The sequence below is a fragment of the Myotis daubentonii genome, chromosome 7 (assembly GCF_963259705.1).
Source record: "Myotis daubentonii chromosome 7, mMyoDau2.1, whole genome shotgun sequence".
In the NCBI taxonomy this organism is placed as follows: Eukaryota; Metazoa; Chordata; class Mammalia; order Chiroptera; family Vespertilionidae; genus Myotis; species Myotis daubentonii.
In genome coordinates this window covers 20,263,166-20,283,643 of record NC_081846.1, presented here as the reverse complement: position 1 = coordinate 20,283,643, position 20,478 = coordinate 20,263,166, and the positions used below count along the sequence as shown (strand labels likewise).

The window sequence follows — 20,478 nt, the reverse complement described above, 5'->3', positions numbered from 1 at the left end:
CATAATTTAATTAATAATGACAGCCATGCAATTGATAGGATTAAAAATGGTTGTTTTGTTTGGTGATCAGATGTAGACCTGTGGGCATAGAAGTAAACAAAGGGTCTGCCCTCTGGGAGCTTACATTCTACTGAGGGGAGACCCACAACAAGTTAATATGTGGTGGGTTGTGATAAGCACTTTGAAGGAAAATAAGACAATACGAGGGAACAGAGGGTGTCTCTGGGCTGGAGAATGGAGATCTGAAAGAGGTGAGGGAGTGAGCCTTATGAAGGACATTCCGACGAGAAGGCCAGCGTGGCTGCAGCAGAGGGAGCGAGCTGTTCCGTGGGCCACTGGGAATACTAGCCAGGACCAGATCATGAAGGCCAGTAGGCCATGGTGAGGATTCTGAATTTTGTTCTAAGAAGTATGGGGCCCAGGGGCTGAATAGTTTAAAGGGGTGAATCTGGACTGAGCTGGCATTCGGCATTGAGCACATCTTTGTAGAAAATATGTATTTGTCCCTTTGCAAGATTTATTCTTTACTTCTGGCCCTTTTACTCCCAGCTCATATTCCTTGGGAGTCCTGAGCAGGCCTGGCCTTCTCTTCCCTTGAGAGATAATTCTCTGTGGATCTCTTGGTCTCTGGGCATATTGCGAGAAGAGCACATTGTCAGCCCTTCATTCTGGGGAGTTTTTTCAAAGATGTTTGCACAGTGAACTGCCTCAGGAGGTGTAGATCTCTCTCTAGAGCAAAGCACAGGCAGGGCTATTGCCCACTGTAGCAGGTTCAGGTTTCCCAAGTTCAGGGTTCTGCTCCTGTAAGGCAGCCTACTGCATGTGCAGGGATCTTTCTATTACCGTGTTGGAATCAAGACTTAGAGAACTCGCATAAAACATGCTGATCTGCTATTGCTGGGTCCCTTGTCTCTGACCCAGGAGTCTTGTGTTTTTTGCCAGCATCCATGCAACTTTGGCAGGAGAACTTGGTAGCTTGTAAAAGAGTCAAATCTCAGATGCTTCACAGTTCTTAACACACCCTTAAAATAGCTTCTGTGGTCAAGGCCTCGTGACTGAGATCTTGACCATGGGTCAATGCTTTGGTGCATGTCTGTGATCGTTAAATTTTTTTTCTGTTATAATTGGATCCTTTCCCCATCTCCCCTAATGAAACCTACCAGGACACTGATAAAACTGCTCTGGTGGAAGTAGGCGTAAAACTTAAATTTCCTCATCTCAGGCAGCCCGGCAGGCACCTTTGGAAAAGCCACTCAATATAACTTCAGAAATACTCGATTGAGCTACTAAAAGGCCCCTTTAAAACTCAAATTTGATATCTAGGAGCAATAATACATTAATTCGTATCAGAGACTGATTGGTTGGGCCTTAGCAAAAAAATTACCCATCATGAGTAGGTCAGGACAAATCTGTTTTGCAAAGAAATAGGACCCAGGACTGACAAGTTTGATTGCAGAGTATGCAGGGGAGGTTGGGGGAGAGGGGCACTTCAATGTTGGCCCAGCGCATTTGGGCAGGAATAAAAAGTAGAGGAGGAGAGTACTAGAAGCAGGAGGTCCCTAAAGGATAATAGATGATAAATAAAATCACATTTGAACTACTTGGTTCCTTGATCCTTACGATTTCTTCGAGATGTCCCATGAGCTTTGAGAGGGACCAGGCAGAGGGAGAGAGGCACCCTCACTTTCCCAGATAGTTTATGTTGGGGTCCATGTGGGTTCTCATTTGGAAAAGTGAGTCTCCAAGTTTGAAAGTTCATCTACTTCACTCTGTTACCTGGGCCTCTGGCAGTGGGTTTTAGAAAGTAAAGCAGATGTTTATTTCATAGGAGGAGCATGGCACAGCAGACAGGGTTCCTGGGGTTCGGGCCCAACTCTGCGACTATCTCCTGAACGTACTGCTAATATGCTGTGTGACCTTGGAAGACCACTCAATCTCTCCGGGTCTGTTTTCTCACCTGACAGAGGGAGCTATAGAGGGCATATCTCAAGAGTCTCCATATTTAAAGACCTGTGAATTATGGAGAAGTGACGTGACCTTTAACCCCAGAAACATTAGTGTTATGTTCCTGGGCACCTGCATCCTAAGGACTTAACTAGACCTCACTCCTGCCCTTTGAATGAGATGCGTACACTCTGCTCAGAATGAAGGGCGGGGATATTGCTGAGAGTAAAACAGGTAGAGTGGCTTCCTCCATGCCACATCCAGCGGCTCTCAACCTGTGGGCCGTGACCCCTGAAAATACATCCTGCATATCAGATATTTACATTACGATTCATAACAGTAGCAAAATTACAGTTATGAAGTAGCAACGGAAATAATTTTATGTTGGGGGTCACCACAACATGAGGAACTGTATTAAAGGGTCACGGCATTAGGAAGATTGAGAACCACTGCTAGACAAATTATGGTCAACTTCAGTTTTACTGGGACACAGACATGCCCGTTCATTTACATAGTGTCTGGCTGCCTAGTGCTGCAGTGACAAAGGGGAGTAGTTGTGACAGAGACTTTATATCTTGTAAACCCTAAAATATGAACTCTCAGACTGATGCCATCATCCAAGCTTTGCCTTTGGTTTTGTGCTCAATTGATTGTGCAGATTTAATTTTTTATACAAAAAGGACACATCATCAGCGCCTATGAGGAGGGCTTTCTGTACCCACTGCCTGATTATCCTTTTGGGAGAAGAAATCCTCATTAGAAACTAGCCTTTTCATTTTTGGGTGCAAAGCATTGATTTTTCTTTCCAACAATGACTACATAATAATCTAACATGTGAGTTAGTCAAAATAAAAAAAAAACACACCGTAATTCCCAAACGTATTAAATGTACCACTGTTTCCCTTTTGCATTCTGGGTTTTAGCTGCACAGACATTGTGTTAGGGGCTGCGTTTGACTACAAGTTTGCCATGGTGATAAGGAGCCAGGCAGATGACCGGTAGGCAAAGGTCTTGAAAACTGGAAATAGCTGCCGAATTCAGGATTCACTAGGCAGCGTCCTAATTGTTTTGGCAAAGGGTCAGCCTTGTGTCTGTGAGCCAGTAAAGACTAGAGTAATTATACACAATGTGTTAAACAGTGAGCATCCAAGCAATGACAGGGCTTCTTTCTCTTAAGTGGCTATTTTTCCTTGAGGCTGTGGCATTATGTCATGCTTGAGGCTTTGCTAGGGTCACGTCCCCCCAAATATTTGAGCAGGGGAGGCAGCATCTGGAAACTCAGTTGAAGATTGTGGGGGACTGAAAACGGACAGTGAGTGAGATACTGAAATTGTAAAGAACAGTTTTATAAGGCTTGAACTTCAATAATAACTCCCAGCTGTTAAGGGAACCCTGCTGTCATGGACAGGTGACCTAGACAGGCATCTTGTTCCTCTTGTGGAAGGTTCAGCGGGACTTTGGGTTGTGTTCATAGGGATGTAATATGCTGGAGAGGTGCTTGGTGTGATTACGGAAGTGGTTTAATTTGCAGCTCTGTCTTTAGAGGTGTAAAGTAAAAATACTGAAAATTATAAAATTGGAGTCAAGTGATGCGGGAGGGAGGTAGGGTGTGCAAAACACATTGACAAAGCAGATTCACAAGGGTCGTAGATCTTACACAGTATCAAGCGTTACTAATACTTGCAAAGACACAGGCCATTGAGAAGCAGACAGCGGTGTGGGACATTGAGATTTTATTCCTAAGACCCCCTTCCTCCACAGGACAGGCCCCTCTGACTCTGAATGCTAGAGGTGTCAGTGTGAGGTTCATTGGGTTATTTCAGACAGTAGAGAGAATTTATATTATGAAGAGCTCCATTGGGTATACCTTCTCATTACTTTTTAGTATAGTGACATCCTCCTGGGAGCCATATCCTGAAGATGTTGGTGCCTGAGTCTAAGTAATCCTTTGACCAGAGACATTTTACTAAGGGCATTCTGTAGATAAGATTTCTTCTTCTTGGCAAGGAAGTTGGTAAGGAAATTCGATGGGGTCACCTGCCTTCTTTCCTTTTGCCTGGGGGCTTATCCTCCCTCCTCCTCCCCCGCCCCCAACACACACACACACACACACACACACACACACACACAGTGAATGGGCCAAGGGCCAGATCTTTTAACTCCTTCCTTCTAAGGGGGCAAAGATGAAAAGAACTGGGGTTACTCAATAACCAATTTGACAGCTTTCCAGTAAAGGAAGAGCAATCGCAAGTAGGATCCCTAATGATAAGGAATGCAAGAAGAGTAATTATAAAAATGATTACCACTACAATAATATTTGGGTTAAAAAAGGGAAAACTTTCAGATCTTGGGGTTGTTAGTTTATAAAAGCAAATTGTAACTTAATTTCTCTCTTTCCTTTCTCTCCCTGTTTGTGTCTCTGATGGGCTCTACTGAATGCCCTTCCTTCGTTCCCCTCAATCCAAAAAGAACACCTCTGCTGGGACTCCTTTCTGGTCCTCACCTTGGCCTTGCTCTGTCCCCTTGCTCTTCTTCTTTGAAGCTGGCAGAGGTTCTGAAATGTGGACCCTCGAAGACCAGTGTTTTCACCTAATACTGGGACACACACAGGAACTTGCAAAGTCACCAACAGGATTTTCAATTTAACAGAATTCATGGAAATCAAGGGAGCTAAGGTCGGTGGTTGCCATTCAGAAAATAGTAAAGACTTTTTTAAATAAGTTCAAGTGACAATAGTACCCATAAGTAGACTCTTCCATTTGGAGGTAATTAGATACTAGGTGGTGTTAACAAAGGAAGCTGTAAAAATAATGCTTCGTAGGAACTTTAAAGTTTCTGTTTTGGTTACAGAAGAAATACATCACCGTTGTGGAAAATTTGGATAGTATAGGAGAAAAAGATCACCTATACATAACCCTACCCTAAGATAAACACTGTTATACTATCACCTGGAAAAAAACCTGCAATCCTTAAGGACCCAAACAAGAGTGTTTTCTGGTGGAATTTGGCCAAACAGGCTTTCCTTTGCTGATTTTGCCACTCTTTGAAAGGAAACCATTAGGTATAGTATTCTCTAGATTGGAACTACCCAGTAAAAATACAATGCAAGCCACATAAGTAATTTTACATTTCCTAGTAGCCACATTGAAAAGCAAAAATAAATAGGTGAGATTAAATTTAATAATATATTTTAACCAAATCTATCCAACATATTATCATTTCAACATGCAATCAATATAAATGCTGTTAATGAGATAGTTTACTTTTTTTTTTTTGGAACTATGACTTCAAAATCCAATGTCTATTTTTACATTAATAGTGTGTTTTGATTTAGACTAGCCATGCTCCAAGGGCTCACTAGCCATGTGTGGCCAGTGGCTGCCATATTGCCCAGCACAGGGATAGATGCTAAGGGAAAGCCAGATCTTTGAGATGTCATGCTGATTCATTCAATCCATGGTTAAATCTAAACTTGCCTCTGCATTTTGAAGAACCAGGCTTCTTCCACGGTACATACTTTTTTTAAAAAAAGTATATTTTATTGATTTTTTTACAGAGAGGAAGGGAGAGGGATAGTTAGAAACATCAATGAAAGTGAAACATGGATCAGCTGCCTCCTGCACACCCCTTACTGGGGATGTGCCCACAACCAAAGTACATGCCCTTGACTGGAATCGAACCTGGGACCCTTCAGTCCGCAGGCTGACGCTCTATCCACTGAGCCAAACCAGTTAGGGCAATGGTACATACTTTAAGCAATTGAATGAAGTGGCTAATTCTACCTTGCCAGAAATTCCAGCCCCCTTTCCTCTCCACACACAGGAATTTAGTCTTATTATCCTTTGCCATTAGTGACAACAGCAAATTGTCCTTCCCTGCGGTGACTGGAACAGCAGAACTCTGAGGTGGTTCCCACTAATTGATTTGGAATAATAATGTTACATTCTTCCTACTGGAAGTGTTAGCCAAATCACATCCTGAGTTTGGCCCTTGTTCTAATGCTAAAGCATGGGCTGGAACTCCACAAATGAGACAAAACTGATTTGAAATCTCATTGTTGGCACACCTCCCCAGCAGGAGCTGCGAGCTATCCCCTGGCTTAATCTGGTTGAAACCAGATAAAGAATTAGGTCAGAGGCCTCTGGCTGCAACTCCAGCAGAGCTGTGGAATAAAAATTAACCGGGGGAGTTGGGAAAGCATTACTTGGCATTTGCCTTTGACTTGTTCTAGGTCAACTTTCTTGCTCTAGTTCTAGGTGAAAGCCCATGAGCATTGCAAAGGGCCGTGGGGCTGCATTGGCTACCAGGGTATGGATGCGCCTTTCCCAGCTGCTCCCAAAAGGAATCCAGGGTGCTGTTTGGGGTTTGAGGCTCTGCATGGTATGTAGAGTCAAACTGCCCAACCTGCGAGACCTTAGAAAAGTGTCACGTTATTATCTGTTAAGAATCAGAACACCTGGGGTGGGGACGCAGGGCCTCCTGGTTGGCACAGGGGGCCAACCCCACTTAGGCCCAGCTTCACCTGGCATTCAGAGAAAGGGCAAGTCGATAGCTCCGGAAGGGAGGAGACGCAGGTGTGAATCTGTAACCCAAAAGCTTGTTTTTACCTCATTGAATTGGTAGGTCTGGTGAAGCTAGGAGACAGATAACCACATCAGAGCTTGACCTGCCCAACTGAAAAGGCTCATTTCCATAGGCCCTAGTTACCAACAAATAGACCTTACTCAGAATGAGTGCTTCGGAGTGATGAGATGTCTGGGTAGAAGCAATCAAGGCAACTCTTGTTGGGAGGTGACAGAGGGCCCTCCAGGTCCTGGAGTCCCCAAGGACCTAAGTGCCAGGTCCCTGGGCACTGACCCCTTCTTGGCATCCACTCCCTACCACATCCTCCTCCAGGGTTCATCTAGTCTGTTGTGTATCCTCTAATTCACTGAGCTTCTCTGTGCTGTCATTTGATCCTGTGCCATTTGGGCTGAGGTGGAAGCCGAGGGCTAATGAGTGGACCGCCTGTCTAGGAACAGTGAAACACAATCCTATCTTTCCCACTTACACACCACGTCTGCTGGGTGCAGAGAATGGGCTTTTATAGTCCTGCAAGAGGATGCCCCTCCTGGGTAGGTGGCCTTGATGCTGTTCAGAACCAGCTGTGTTTAAAGGAAGCCCTGGGCTTCTGCATAATGGACTCACCTTCCTTTCCCTCGAGTCTCATCAGCCTGCCCCTTACACTGGGATCTGGTTGCATTGTCCTGCCCCTCGCTGCTGGGCCGAGAGGACTGTGTCAGCGAGAGGCAGCAGGGAACAGAGAAGGGGGTCTTTTGTCTCCTGGACTGAGTGGCCATGCCAGGAGCCACTTTTAGAATGAAAATCCCTGCACGTTATGTTACATTTCTCTCTTTGTGTCCCAGTTTCCACATCGGTGACAGGGAAGGACAATGTAGTGGGTTATATTTGGGCCTAATTGAATGCAGCTTAGTGTACTGGAGGGAGGTTATGGAGTCAGACAGCTTTAAGTTTAAATTCCAAGTTCCCCACTTAATAGCTCTGATATCTCAGTTGAGTTATTTAACCTCCTGGTGCCACACTTAGCACCTCTATAGGAACAAATCCACGAACCCATCTCATCTGCTTTTCTGACTGGGATGTCACATACAGAGTGCCCGGAGCAGCGCCTGCCATAGTGCAGCCTCAATATCTATTCTTATTTAAAGAGACATATGTGAAAAGTACTTTTCAAATAGCAGATGCTTGATTAGGCACTGGGTAGAAGAGGTGAATTTTTTTATTTTGATCAATTTCACCTTTCTTGAATTTATTCTGTTTCCCCAAAATATGGGCATTAAAATATCTTGATTATATAAACATGCCTTGTCCAGAACACACATGAATTAGAGCCCGAGTGGCTTTTTCTAATACAATGTGCTGCTGTCTAGATTTGAAATAGGCACTCGGTCACGGGCAGGATGTGGCCTTTATGTGAATTGTCATATTCATTTGAGTTCGGAAGACCCATTGGAGCACCTGCTGTCTACAGAAGACTGTGGAAGACATGGATGAATCAGGTTCTTGTATCCACAGAACCGGCAATCGGTAGTGAAGGAGATGATACGAATACCTATATAGTAACATCTATACAGTAAATAAAATAACTCTACAACAATTTTCTTAAAAGCGCTGAGGAATTTCAAAGACAAAGCAATTACTTTCCACTGGCAAGAAAGGTGAAGGCTTCTTGAGGTGTTGGTGTTTACACTGAGCCTTGAGGAGTGACTAGGATTTAGATTCAAGCCATGCTCGGGCATAGACTGGTGGTTCCACGTAGCAGGGTCACGCTGTGAGTGGAGGGACATAGGAACAAGACTGGAAAGTCAGATTATGGAGAGCCTGTTTGGGATTGAAACGTTATTCACTACTCAGTAAGTGGTGTGGAACCACTGAAAATGTCAGGGAGAGAAAAGACCCATTTTCACCTTTAGGAAGACAGCTGGTTGGTATGAGATCAGAGGCATTAGCTTCTGGAAGCCGAGGGATCAGTATTGCATCTATTCAGGCCTCTTAAGGCTGAAGCATTGGGATTAGAGAAGAGGAGAGTTTGTGGCAGGGAGAGCTCTTAATAGGGTTAGGTGACTGGTATGGATTCAGAAGGTGGGATTGAAGGGGAGTGAGCAAATAACCAAGTTGGAAACATAAGAGAGGATGTTGGAGGAGGCTGGTGGGGGAGTCAGACTCTATTGAGTGGCCCTGTTAGCAGCCCGCCCACGTGGAGACATCCAGCAGAAAGGGGGAAATCAAGCCCTGTAGCTGAGGCTTGGGGTCAAGGCAAAGCGGGGAGACTTGGGAGTGACAACAGAAGTGGAGGCATGAGGGGAAATTATCCAGGGAGATGGAGATGAGAAGAAGACCCAAGACAGAGCCTTGGGAAAGGATGGCATGAAAAGAAGAGGCAAAGGAAGAAGAGGGACCTGCAAAGGGAAGGGAGGGGGGGGGAGGGCGATCAGCTGGAGGATGCACTTGGGAGGCGGCAGGTCCCGAATCTCAGACCTGCTGCTGAGTGACTCTAGGCAAGATACTGCTCCTTTCTCCCCTGTGTGGGGATCTAACACCGCCTCCCAGGGTGGAGGAGTCCATGCCTGCTGTACCGAGTGGGCTCATAATAAGCTCTCATTCCTTGTTCCTTTTCCACGGAAACCTGGAGAGGCATGTTCAGAAGGGGATGGCCGTCAGGATGTAATGCTTAAGAGAGATGAGGGCCCTCAGAAAGGACTATGAGACACCCCCATTCGGTCACTAGTGACAGAGGAAGGCGGGGAAAGCACCTTACCACTTCCCTTATGCAGTGGATCTGAAAGGGCTGATTGTCAGGGGCTGGTGAGTAAGGGGATGAGGAGGAAGTGAGAACAGCAAGTGGAAGCTCCCCCTGTAAGCATGTGGCGGTGAAGGGAGAGGAGGAGGATGGAGTGGAGCTTGAGGAAGCAGCAGGGCTCAGGGAAGGACGTCAGGGCTGCTGACGCCAGTGAAACCAGCTGCCCTCTTCAGAGGAGTGAGCTATTCCCTGGAAACCCTTTTTCTCTTGGATTTGGCAGATGAGGTCCGAGCTCTGCGGTGTTTGCTCAGAGGTGCTGGCTGATTAGCTGCGGGAGGAGGAAAGCCATGGTACGCCAGGGAAACTGTGGTGGGCACGGGAGCTCCGTGCAGCACGTGGCTGGGTTCTGAATTAGGCATCCTTGTAACCTGTAACCTTATTTTAAATTTTTAAATTCTTTATTATTTAAAGTATTACATATGTCTCCTTTCCCCTCCATTGACCGCTCCCACCCTCAACCTGTAATCTTTCCAGCGTAGACGAGGGAGCCTAGAAGAGGGCTGCAAGCTCTCCAGGGACCATTTCAAGGAAAGAAAGATCACGTGGTCGGTTTCTTTTTGAAGCCAGCAGTGGGGCATCCAGGGGGAGGAGCCAAGGAATTGCCCAGAGTTTTCTCAGCCCTGAAGCATCGTTTCAGAAAACCACAGGCGGTTTCACAGCTCTCTGTTGCTGACAAGCACAGCCCAGTCTGAAATATTAATCTTTTCTCCTGGGTCCTCAGCATCTCAGACCTTTGCAGCCCCTGCCACTCCTCACCACCCACCACCCCTGCGCACCCCTGCAGGTCGAAGGGAATGGTTTTGCCTGGGTCATTCTTCAGAGATGAAGTGGCCAGATGGATTAAACATTTTTGTAAGTAAGGGAGTTGAGTGGTTAAGCCAATGTTGCCCCCCCCCCATCTTTAGAAGAAATTAGCCAATTAGATACAGCCATCTCCTCTCCCCTGTTAATAACAGTCTTGTGAGAGTCAGAAGCTCTGCTCAGATGGACAGAATTCAAGGGAAGCATCATAAAGCAATTCCTGGATACAGAAAAGGCCTGCTGTTATATTTGTGGCATTGCCTGGGGCACTCTTGGGAAAGAAAGATTGGGACCAGGCAGAGCCATCAACACTGCATTCTCTGTAAACCATATGCATCCCCAGCTGAATAGGTTTATATGCTGTCTAACCCTAGGGTCTAGAGTTAGGAAAATATAAGACTAATATTTTGTGCAGCATTTATAGTTTCTTTTTTGTTTATGTACTTAATGAGTGGACTCTGTAACGTCAGTCTTTTGGATGCAAGAACCAGGAGAACTCTAGTTCTTTAAAACTGAGTGGAATTGTCTTACATAACAGAGTTCCAGAAGGAGGATTGGCTTCGGAAGAGATCTGCCCCTGAGGCCTAGATGTCCTTAGGCTCTATTTCTATGAGACCTTTTCATATTTGCCCTCCTCTGAGTGCTGACTTCTTCCTGAGGCTGGCTCTTCTCGGGGTAGTAAAAGTGATGGGAGTAGTTCTAGATTTTGTGCCCTCACACCACGGAGAGAGAACACGATTCCTGATTGCTCTGAGAAACCCCATGGGTTTTGTTGCATCTCCTTGGCTTGAGTTGGGTTACATGTCTGTACTTGAGGCAGTGGGATAGGCTGATTGGCTTAAATTATTGGGTTTCAAATCCGGTACCCCTTCAAAAGATCCTGATTTCATTGGTCTGGGAGGTGGATTCCATACATTGGTATTTTTAAATGCTCCCTGGATGGTTCTAATATACAGCCAAAGTTGAGTTTGTTGGCTTAAGCTAATCAGTGTATACTGAGGGCTGAGAATGTAACTGTTCTCCAAAGGGAAGTCTAGGTGAACTTGACATCCAGATTGATGGGATAAGAGGAGTATAGATGTTGGGGAAGCAAATATCAAATATTTACTTGTGCCAGACATATTAGTTGCAGACATATTAGCTGCCCCAGTGTCCCTATCCCTCCTTTCTCCTTGCCATCAAAACCCAGCTTTAATTTAGGGCAGTAAGGTGTCAGCTCTAGGGGATAGATCATGAATAAAGCCAATAATCTTTTTCTGGACAGGAGAGGAGGGGAGGGGAGTGGAGGAGAGGGAAGGCAGAGCTAAATTACTCTTAGTACATAGAAAAAAGTACAAAAAAAGTTTGAAAAGGAAGGAATTGGTAGTGGAAGCTACCAGAGGAGGAGAAGGAGGGGAAGGGCAATGGGAGGGGAGGGGAGAGGGAGGAAGAAGAAATGTTCAAATGTGGCTACCTCTGAGAAATAGACAAGAAGAGAATGGGAAAGCAAACTTTTAACTTTCATTTCATAGCCTTCTGTTTTCTTTAAATATTTATTTCTGTGTGATCGTGTTATTTTTTTTAAAATATATTTTATTGATTTTTTACAGAGAGGAAGGGAGAGAGATAGAGAGTTAGAAACATCGATGAGAGAGAAACATCGATCAGCTGCCTCCAGCACATCTCCTACTGGGGATGTGCCCGCAACCCAGGTACATGCCCTTGACCGGAATCGAACCTGGGACCTTTCAGTCCACAGGCCGACGCTCTATCCACTGAGCCAAACCGGTTTCGGCTGATCGTGTTATTTTTATTTAAAAATAAATTGATCTCTTTTGCGGTTGTTCCTAAGAGTGTAAAATAGTTATGGGATCTATTGTTAGAGTACATTTCTTTAATTGTATAAATCACCTTTTTAACAAGAAACAAGTAGTACTTTTTAACTGTCCTATTTGTCCACCACCTCACAATAATGTAGTATAGATAGGTATAAAATGTTTTAATTTTGTGTGTGAGAAAGTGATCTCAGGAACTTACATTAGAACTCAAGGTCAAAGTCAGCTCATGGGATTCAGACCTGGAGGACAACTAGCTATGGATGGTTGCAGGAGATTGAGTTTTGTTCTGCCTTTTATGGTGTTGCCTCAACCTTCTTATCTAGCTTCCCTTATCTGATTTGGTCAACAACTAGAGAGGAGAAAAACCAAGAATTCAGCTATAAGCATCTTCAGCGATCCATTTTCAATCACATGTTTCTTAGTTTGTCCTGGTTCCCAGGTATCTTGTGAAATTAATTCTGCACTATCTCTTTTATTACACCTTTGACAATTTACTCATTGTTAAAATTTTGGACCACAGCATCACATTGGCCACAATGTGTTATTTCAGAAATTATGAGAAAAACAAAAGTTTCTTTTGGAAAATAAGACTTTTACTCTTAATGTCTAATAGATTTGAGTTTCAGATCACTGGTGAAGAACAGTTAACTGATCTTTAATTGTTATTTTCAAATTATTTGTCTAAAAACAACTGTTGCAATTTAAAACTTGTAGAAGGACATCACAAGGCTTGTTTTTCTCTAGTACCAGGGAATAAATGAGTTAGTTTCTTAAGTTGTGGGCAGATTTCATACGTCACTATTTTTCATTGGTCACTTTAGATTCTGTTCTTTGGGGTCAGGTGTTAAAGAGGAATTAAAATTCCCCTCTTACTATTTATTTTACCAAAACTCAATTCTTAGGTAAAATCCTACCCAAGCTCCTACTGGTCTTAAGGCTTTAAATTTTGCACAAAACTTCCAGATACTTTCATATGATTACCCATGACTCGTCTGTCAAAAGAAGACAGTAATAATATGGATATGGGAAATGCATGGTTTCATACCACTAATCTGAACAAGCACCTATCATGTGCATGTCAGTCAATGCATCATTTGTGGGTCCATCCTTACCTATTTGTAAATGTCATATTATTGCTTCTCCATCAAACACTTTATCAGAGTCACAGATGCTGCAAGTGAATGAATTTATGCAACATTCAGTGTTGGTATTCAGGAATAGCAAACAAATCCAAAAAACTGGCAGACAGACAGCAGGAAGAGAAAGATTTTTATTTTTTTAAAGTCTGAAGCCTGGATCACCCAATGATGACTGCGTCTCCGAAAAATAGAGATTTGGTCTAAGGCATCAGCCTAAGAAGCTCAAAGAAAAATTAGCAGACCTCTAATCGCAAGTTAATGAAGCCACCTAGTGGTTTGTTACAAAATTTAAGGTTGTGTGAATATATCTCAGGATTGATTGTGTGAAGCTCTTAATCACTATGACTAAGAATCTAACTACTTTTCATTTCATCCAGCAAGGAGGAGGGTCAGTGTAACTGAGAATAAGCACAGTGCTGCACTGTGAAATAGTTTTATTTATTTATACTCTTCTTTTTATTAAAAAGGGCTTATTGCAACTCACATGAAAAATAGTGAGATAGCACACACTAGAAGATAAGAAAGCACAAACATGAATGAAGACATAAGCACGGTTGAAAATTTTGATGATTCAAAATACCTCTAAGTTTTTCATGAAATGACTCCACATTTTTACGTAAGTGTGGAAATCAATCATTTACAAAATTCACAATGTCCAGAAAATGAAGTAATTTCCAGGAAAAGTAAAATTGTACCTGATGCCAAGAGCAGAGAAAATTTTCTTCTGGGGATCCTCCCAAATGAGATTCTGCATCTGCAATGTATAATGTCCTTAGTCCTCATAATAGAAACCATGCCGAGGGTTGGAGGGTTGTTTCTCTGTTGTGTCCACACTATTTGGAGGAGGGTATGCACCAAACTCCAACTCCTTTGATCCTCACAGTAAGCGGATGAGGTAGGTAGTCTAACTATCCCTGCATTGCACATGAGGCCCTGAGACAAGTGAGGTTATGAACTTGCCAAGAGTCAGTGGTTAATAAATATCCCTTCCAAGTTGCTAAATGCTGAATGGCCAATTTAGTACAATAGGCCCATCCAATGAAAACCACAGTACTTGAGTTTCCCCCCTATGACTTAAACAGTCTCTAGGGGATTATGCAGGTGTGCTTTAACATGATGATAAAGATGAGGTCAGGGTTGCATATTTCTGAGATGATTCAATTAATCTTACTCTCTTCTAGGGTCACAGATTTTATCCCTGATTCCAATCATCTCACTCTTGAGTACATGCAAGTGTGTGTGTGCCTTTGGTAAACAAACAAACAAACAAACAAACAAACAAATAATAGGACCAGGAAAGGGTACTCAAATTTCTCACTTCCTGACCTTTAGTAAACAGCTAAAATTCATGACTTCATGCTGGCATATCTTCAGATACAGATCTAAAATGCAGTTATAACAAAACACACTTTATTTTGCTAGTTTCTTTTCCCAAGTGGTATCTTTAACGTCTTAAATGGCAGTAAATTGATTTCTCTTAACCAGTTGAAAGTTGATTAGCAGTGAGCAAGGCAAACCTTGAAAGGAGCCTCGTAGGAAAATAATAGCATCATTGAGAGGAGTCAAAATATCATAAAACTTGAGTCTTAAATTGAGCCTTTTAGAATGATGTTCTTTTAAGCTATGCTTTAGGATAGTTATGTGGTTTTGTTAAGAGGAAAGGGTGTATCTTATAAAATGACTGTTCCATATAGATAAAGCCCCTTAAAAACAATTTCAATAGCATTTAAGAGAAATACTTAGCTCAGTAAAGAGTCTAATGCTCCTGAAAGATTCAAGTTCTATTTTGGTGTCAACATGATTGCCTATGACCCATAAGACTGGTTTTCAGATTAATAACCTTATGATAGTTCTTCTCAGTGCTTGAAAGATTCATTCTATCATGGGAATGGAAATGAAAGAAAGTGATGCTGATATATGATAAGGGAAACATTGGCTAGGAATTAAGAAACTTGGGAATCCTATCTCTACTTTATCCCTATAATAAAAGATAACATACATTCTATGTATGTCATTTTTCTCATAAAAACTGTGGAGTCAGACCTGGATTCAAATACCAATTCTTATACTTATTAACTGGGTGATATTGGATTTGCCAGTTAACTTCTTTGGGTCTCAGTTTCTTCATCTATAAAATGGCTTTAATAATACATGGATTTTCTTGGTGCGCACCATGGGCGTGCATTGTGCTTTAATAGACCTTTTACCTTTACAACCTTAAATGGATATTCACATTTGTTATCCCAACTTTACAGGTGGGATCATTGAAGTTGAGACACTAGGTAATTTCAGGCTTTAATTAGGATAATTCATGTAATGTGTCACATCTCCTGCTGCGGAGTAGATTCTCCAGAAATGGTAGCCACTGTTTTCCTGTTGACTCTTCTCTTCTTTTATACATACTTTGAAGATGAGTGAAGAGGAGAAACACATGTTTAAACAGCTTAAGTTTGGGAATTAGATAGAGCTTTAGGCCAAAGAGTGAAAATAAGACTGAATTTTTATTCCCCTACAGGAGTGGCAAAAACTCAACTATGATATCTATACCCTGCGACAGATTCGAAGGGAAGTGAGAAATAGATGGAAACGCATTTTAGAAGATTTAGGTGAGTCTGTATGTGATTATGAAATGGTAAGAATGAGCAGTGGTGATCATTCCTCTTCACTTTCTTCACCATGGTTTTTGTACAAGGAGTGTCAGTAATTGACTACTGAAGGCTACTGTGCACGAATTTTTCCCCCAATCCTGTCCTCCTGTCTCCTCCAGCATAAACATCTGCCACTTTTATTATCACTGGCCCATGTCTTGAGGACATGTTTTGCCATGTGTTACTCCATCTGTCCTCAGTATCAAGTTGCACAGAGCAGTGGAATCATATGGGTACTACTATTGAATTTTTTTGGAGTTGTGCATTGATTGAATTAAATGGGAGTGATTGGTGAATTAGTAATAGCTTTATGAGGTGAGGCAGGTGGAAGAGATATTGTTTGTAAGCAAATTTTTTTTTTTAAGAATACGATAAAATTAAGTGTTAACTTTCAAAGCACTAAAAGGCAGAAAAACTTCAAAGTTGAGGAAAATCCCTGTGGCATTTGAGGAGACATTGAGTATTGGTTTTTCTGAATTCTGCTAGGGTTGCAATACAATAACCATGGCTTTCACATTATAAAATAAGCTAATTTTAATGGTTAAAAATGAATTTATCACCTTTGAAGTCCTCAGTCCTTCTGCTTTGAAAGAGAACATGACACCTTGGCATCATAACTTTTTAAAAGTGGGGTACCAAGTTGCTAGCCTCTATTGCTTTACTTGGGATACAGTGGGATGGGATGGACTTCTGCCCCCTTTACTCACTCAATATTGGTGGGACTTAATAGTCTCCTTTTTAAAAATGTCATTTACTCCAGGCAGGTTGAAATCTATGAGTCTTTTATACCTTTGGGTAAGTAATTTTAAGCAGCCAACCATATTGCTGCGGGGAAGGGAATGTGGGCTTGGAGAAGGACAGACCTGGAAGTGACCACTTTTTGGCTTCCAAGCCTCAAAGGCAGGTTGGAATTCTGGGGCTTGGGGAGGAGAGGAAAAGTAGGGGGTGGGAGGAGGGTTTCAAACCAAAACAAGGGAAACAAGCAGTCAGCGGATGAGCATGTGAGGCTCAACTCTGTGGAAAAAGTTAACAAGAGAAAATTAAACAAGAAGAAATATCAAAAGAATTTTTTAAAAAATATATTTTTATTGATTTCAGAGAGGAAGGGATGGGGGGGGGGGTGGTGCCGAGAGAGAGAGAGAAACATCAGTGATGAGAGAGAATCATTGATTGGCTGCCTCCTGCACGCCGCGCACTGGGGATTGAGCCCGCAACCCAGGCATGTGCCCTTAACCAGAATTGAACCCAAACTCTTCAGTCCACAGGCCGACGCTCTATCCACTGAGCTAAACTGAATTTCAATGAAACACACCGCCAGCCAGTCACCCTGAGCTGGAAAGCAGCCCAGGGAGCGGTGCCTTTGGCTTCAGTTTTCCGATGCTTGTTCAGATCCACATTGGAGTCCCGTCACCTCCTGCAGGGCCTGTGCTGCAGGACGGTCCCCTCCTGTGACTACTTTACTTGATAGGTACTTTTTTTTTCTTTACCTTAGGTTTTCAAAAGGAAACAGACTCTTTGTTGTCAGTGACGAAACTCAGCACCATCAGTGACTCTAAAAACACAAGGAAAGCTCGAGAGATCTTGTTGAAACTGGCTGAAGAGACAGCTATTTTCCCAACAGGTTGGGAGCTCTCCGAGAGATACCTCTTCGTTGTGGTGAGTGGATGCATTTTCCATCTGCCCTGATGTTGCTTTAAATTTTTTGCTTTTCTGTGAATCTATATACTCCTCATTCTAACCCCACCGGCAACCCCACAGTGTGAGGTAGCAGATGGTGCTGGCATCTGTGGCCAGTAGCACGAGTCACCCGGGGCTGTAGGATTCAGATTTCTGGATTGCACTCAGACCTATTGAGGCTTGGGTTGTGGCTCAAGAATCTGTATTTTTCAGCCAATTCTACTGTATAGTCAGCTTCGTAGGTCAGAGATATGAAAAATGTTGTTTATATAACCCAAGATTGGCAAAGAATTTGAAAGACTGTTTCTTGGATAATGTAAGTGAAGGGTTAAGGCGTGTCTCTAAATTTGTTGAGAAAAATTTAATAAATGTTTCCTTGTTATTATGTCTGGGATGGATTTTGTTGTTTTTAGATTGGTTTTCCCATCAACAGGGCTTGGGTTCCCATCTTGACAGCATTTTTGTATTTAATTTCTTGGCAGGACCGTCTCATTGCTCTTGATGCTGCAGAAGAGTTCTTTAAAATTGCCCGTCAAACTTACCCCAAGAAGCCCGGGGTGCCCTGCTTGGCTGATGGCCAGAAAGAACTGCACTGCCTTCCATTTCCAAGTCCCTAGAGGAGAGGCTGGGAGGCAGAGTTGGAATTTTTCCACTGGAACTCAGCAGCCAACCAAAGCTGGACAAATGAATGTAGATACAAGTGAGCAAGTGGAGAGTCAACTGAGTGAAAAATGATTCTGATTCCTACAAAAGTCTAAGGATTTGGATATCTGGTTTTCATGAGGACTGTATCCTGTGAGATGTTCAGGTTGCATTGAAATACCTTGGTGGTCTTGCATCGAAGAGGTGGTCAGTGGGACATTGCATCATGAGCGTTTTGATTTAAAGAACTCATTGCCCTCATTCTGGTATTGGTTGTACAATAAGCCTTAGTCACGAGTCCTATTGGGAGAATGGGATATTCTAGTTAATAAAACATTAAAATTAATGGAGAGAGTTCTCATTGAGCCCAATATGGATTACCGGTTTTTAAACAATTGTTATATGTATATATAGGCTAACACCAAAATAATACCAGGCACAATGTGACCTTTCTTTAATTTGGAAGAACCTTGGAGGGTGTCAGAGACATCATTTTAAGTATCAGTTATAATTATTTAGAAATACAGATGTACCAGATAATAGAAATGACTAAGAGTGTGGTGCAGCCTTGAGTTTCAAATAGAATGACCCAAAGCAGAGCATCCTGCAGGTATATATTAGAAGCTCTGTCTTTAGTTGTGGAACAAGCATCTTAAATTCTTGACTTTATTGGTATCTGATTACCTCCTTTTTGCACATTGTCCACTTCTGATGCAAAAGCCCTTGATATTTTACCCAGGATAGCATCTATAACAGAAACATTTGGCCCCTGCTTCTTTCTCTTCCCTTTAACCTGTTTCCGGCATGTGGGCTGAGAGTTGCACCTGCCCAGGGACCTCTCGTGCCATCTTGCATCTTTGCAGGTGGTGTTGCACTGGAGAAGGTCATTGCTGGACTTTCATTCTGAAGATGATTTTTTAAGTGGAGCAATGCTGGCAGTACAGCTGGCTTCTATCCACGGACTGAGAAGGCCAGCTCTAAAAGTTACTTGCCTCTTAAGTAAGGAGCTTGCCAAGAAATCAGGGTTCATTTTATTGAAAAGACTTTCAGAACTTGTAGGATTCATGAATAGATTGCTGAGCACAAGGACAATATTATTTTACAGATTTTGCTCTTCCAACTTTAGGTTAAAAGGTAACTTGTTTTTAGTCTATTCCAGGGAATTTTGACTTGAAAATATCCATATTTTGTCTAGTTTCTGTGGTAGTGAACATAATGTTTCAGGTATTTGTGAGAGGAGACCCATGTTCTCCATTTATTAATGCATTGCAGACCAATTTAACTGTCATGTTTCAGGAAAAATTTTCCTAGTTTCATAAGCTAAAAGTCTTATTTTTTTATTATTATTTAATGCCTAATTCCTCTCATAGTGTTTAAAATTAGCCTGCAGATATTTTTCCTCACTTCCATGAGTTCTTGCAAGGTTAACATACAAACAGTGCAATAGTCCAACAAAATAAAAACAAAACATAAATCTAAAAAATAGAAAGTAGTGTTGTTTTCATCTCTGTCCTTGGAATTTGTATTTTGTCTTTCTGCCTTTTTGATGTCAAAATAGTTGAGATTGTTTGCATCTATGGAGAATAAATTGTACCCATAGTCTTTATTTTTGGTAATGTTTGAGTAAGGATAAGATTGCCTCTATGATTATAAAGACATATGGAATTATCCAGGAAATTTTCTTTGCAGGGAATTAAAAGGTTTCTGTACGTACTTTGTGGCTGGATGTGTGTTATATTTCTGAGAAATAAGGAGAGAGAAAGAGAGAGATTTGTTGTTCCAGTTATATATGCATTCATTGATTGATTCCATAAGGTTCTCTGACCAGGGATTAAACCCACTACCCGGCCAGGGCTCTATATTTTGTTTTAACACACTACAGAGGACACTTGGCATCTCAATTTTTCAATTTTCAAGTCCCTTAACATGGGTTTTGAAGACTGGGTTTTAGAGAACTGAGTCAGGGAAACAGGTCTTAGTTTGATCATCTTTTGATCATTTTAACTAAATGGAATTTATCTGATTTTGCTACTCGTCTATATTCTAAGTATTTAGTAAGATTAAATTTAGGAAGAACAGTGTTATGAAAACAAAAATTAAATTATTACACATAATAGCTTGATAAAACATAGACTTATAGATCATTACTTTTTCAAAAACCAACAGCTGTAGTTTTTAGTAGCAATTTACTTTAAATTTCTTTCAGCATCAGTAATATGAAATGGATAACTAAACTTTGTCGTACATCCTAAAGGCTTGCAGGATTTGAAGTATCCTAATCAGCAATCCACTTTACAAAGATGGTTGTTTAATCATTTTAATCATCTTTATCAAAATTTACACCAGAAGGTTCATTAAACTGTACAAAGGGTGTTAGGAATAATTTTCCATGTATGAAATGAGTAGTAGTCAAGATAAGTGGTTGGACTGTTTGCCCTCCATCATCTTTG

General features: G+C 42.1%; 1 protein-coding gene across 2 annotated transcripts in view; it reads left to right on the top strand.

The window, feature by feature from the left end:
- The window catches only part of MREG (melanoregulin), a 55,809-nt gene extending 36,067 nt beyond the window's left edge, over positions 1 to 19,742 (top strand). For both annotated transcript variants that reach the window (XM_059703069.1, XM_059703070.1), the window contains exons 3-5: positions 15,577 to 15,667; positions 17,202 to 17,365; positions 17,869 to 19,742. In XM_059703069.1, coding sequence (XP_059559052.1) covers positions 15,577 to 15,667; positions 17,202 to 17,365; positions 17,869 to 18,003 — 390 coding nt within the window. In that variant the 3' untranslated portion in view covers positions 18,004 to 19,742. The remainder of the gene's footprint in view (positions 1 to 15,576; positions 15,668 to 17,201; positions 17,366 to 17,868) is intronic.
- Positions 19,743 to 20,478: the final 736 nt, after the last annotated feature.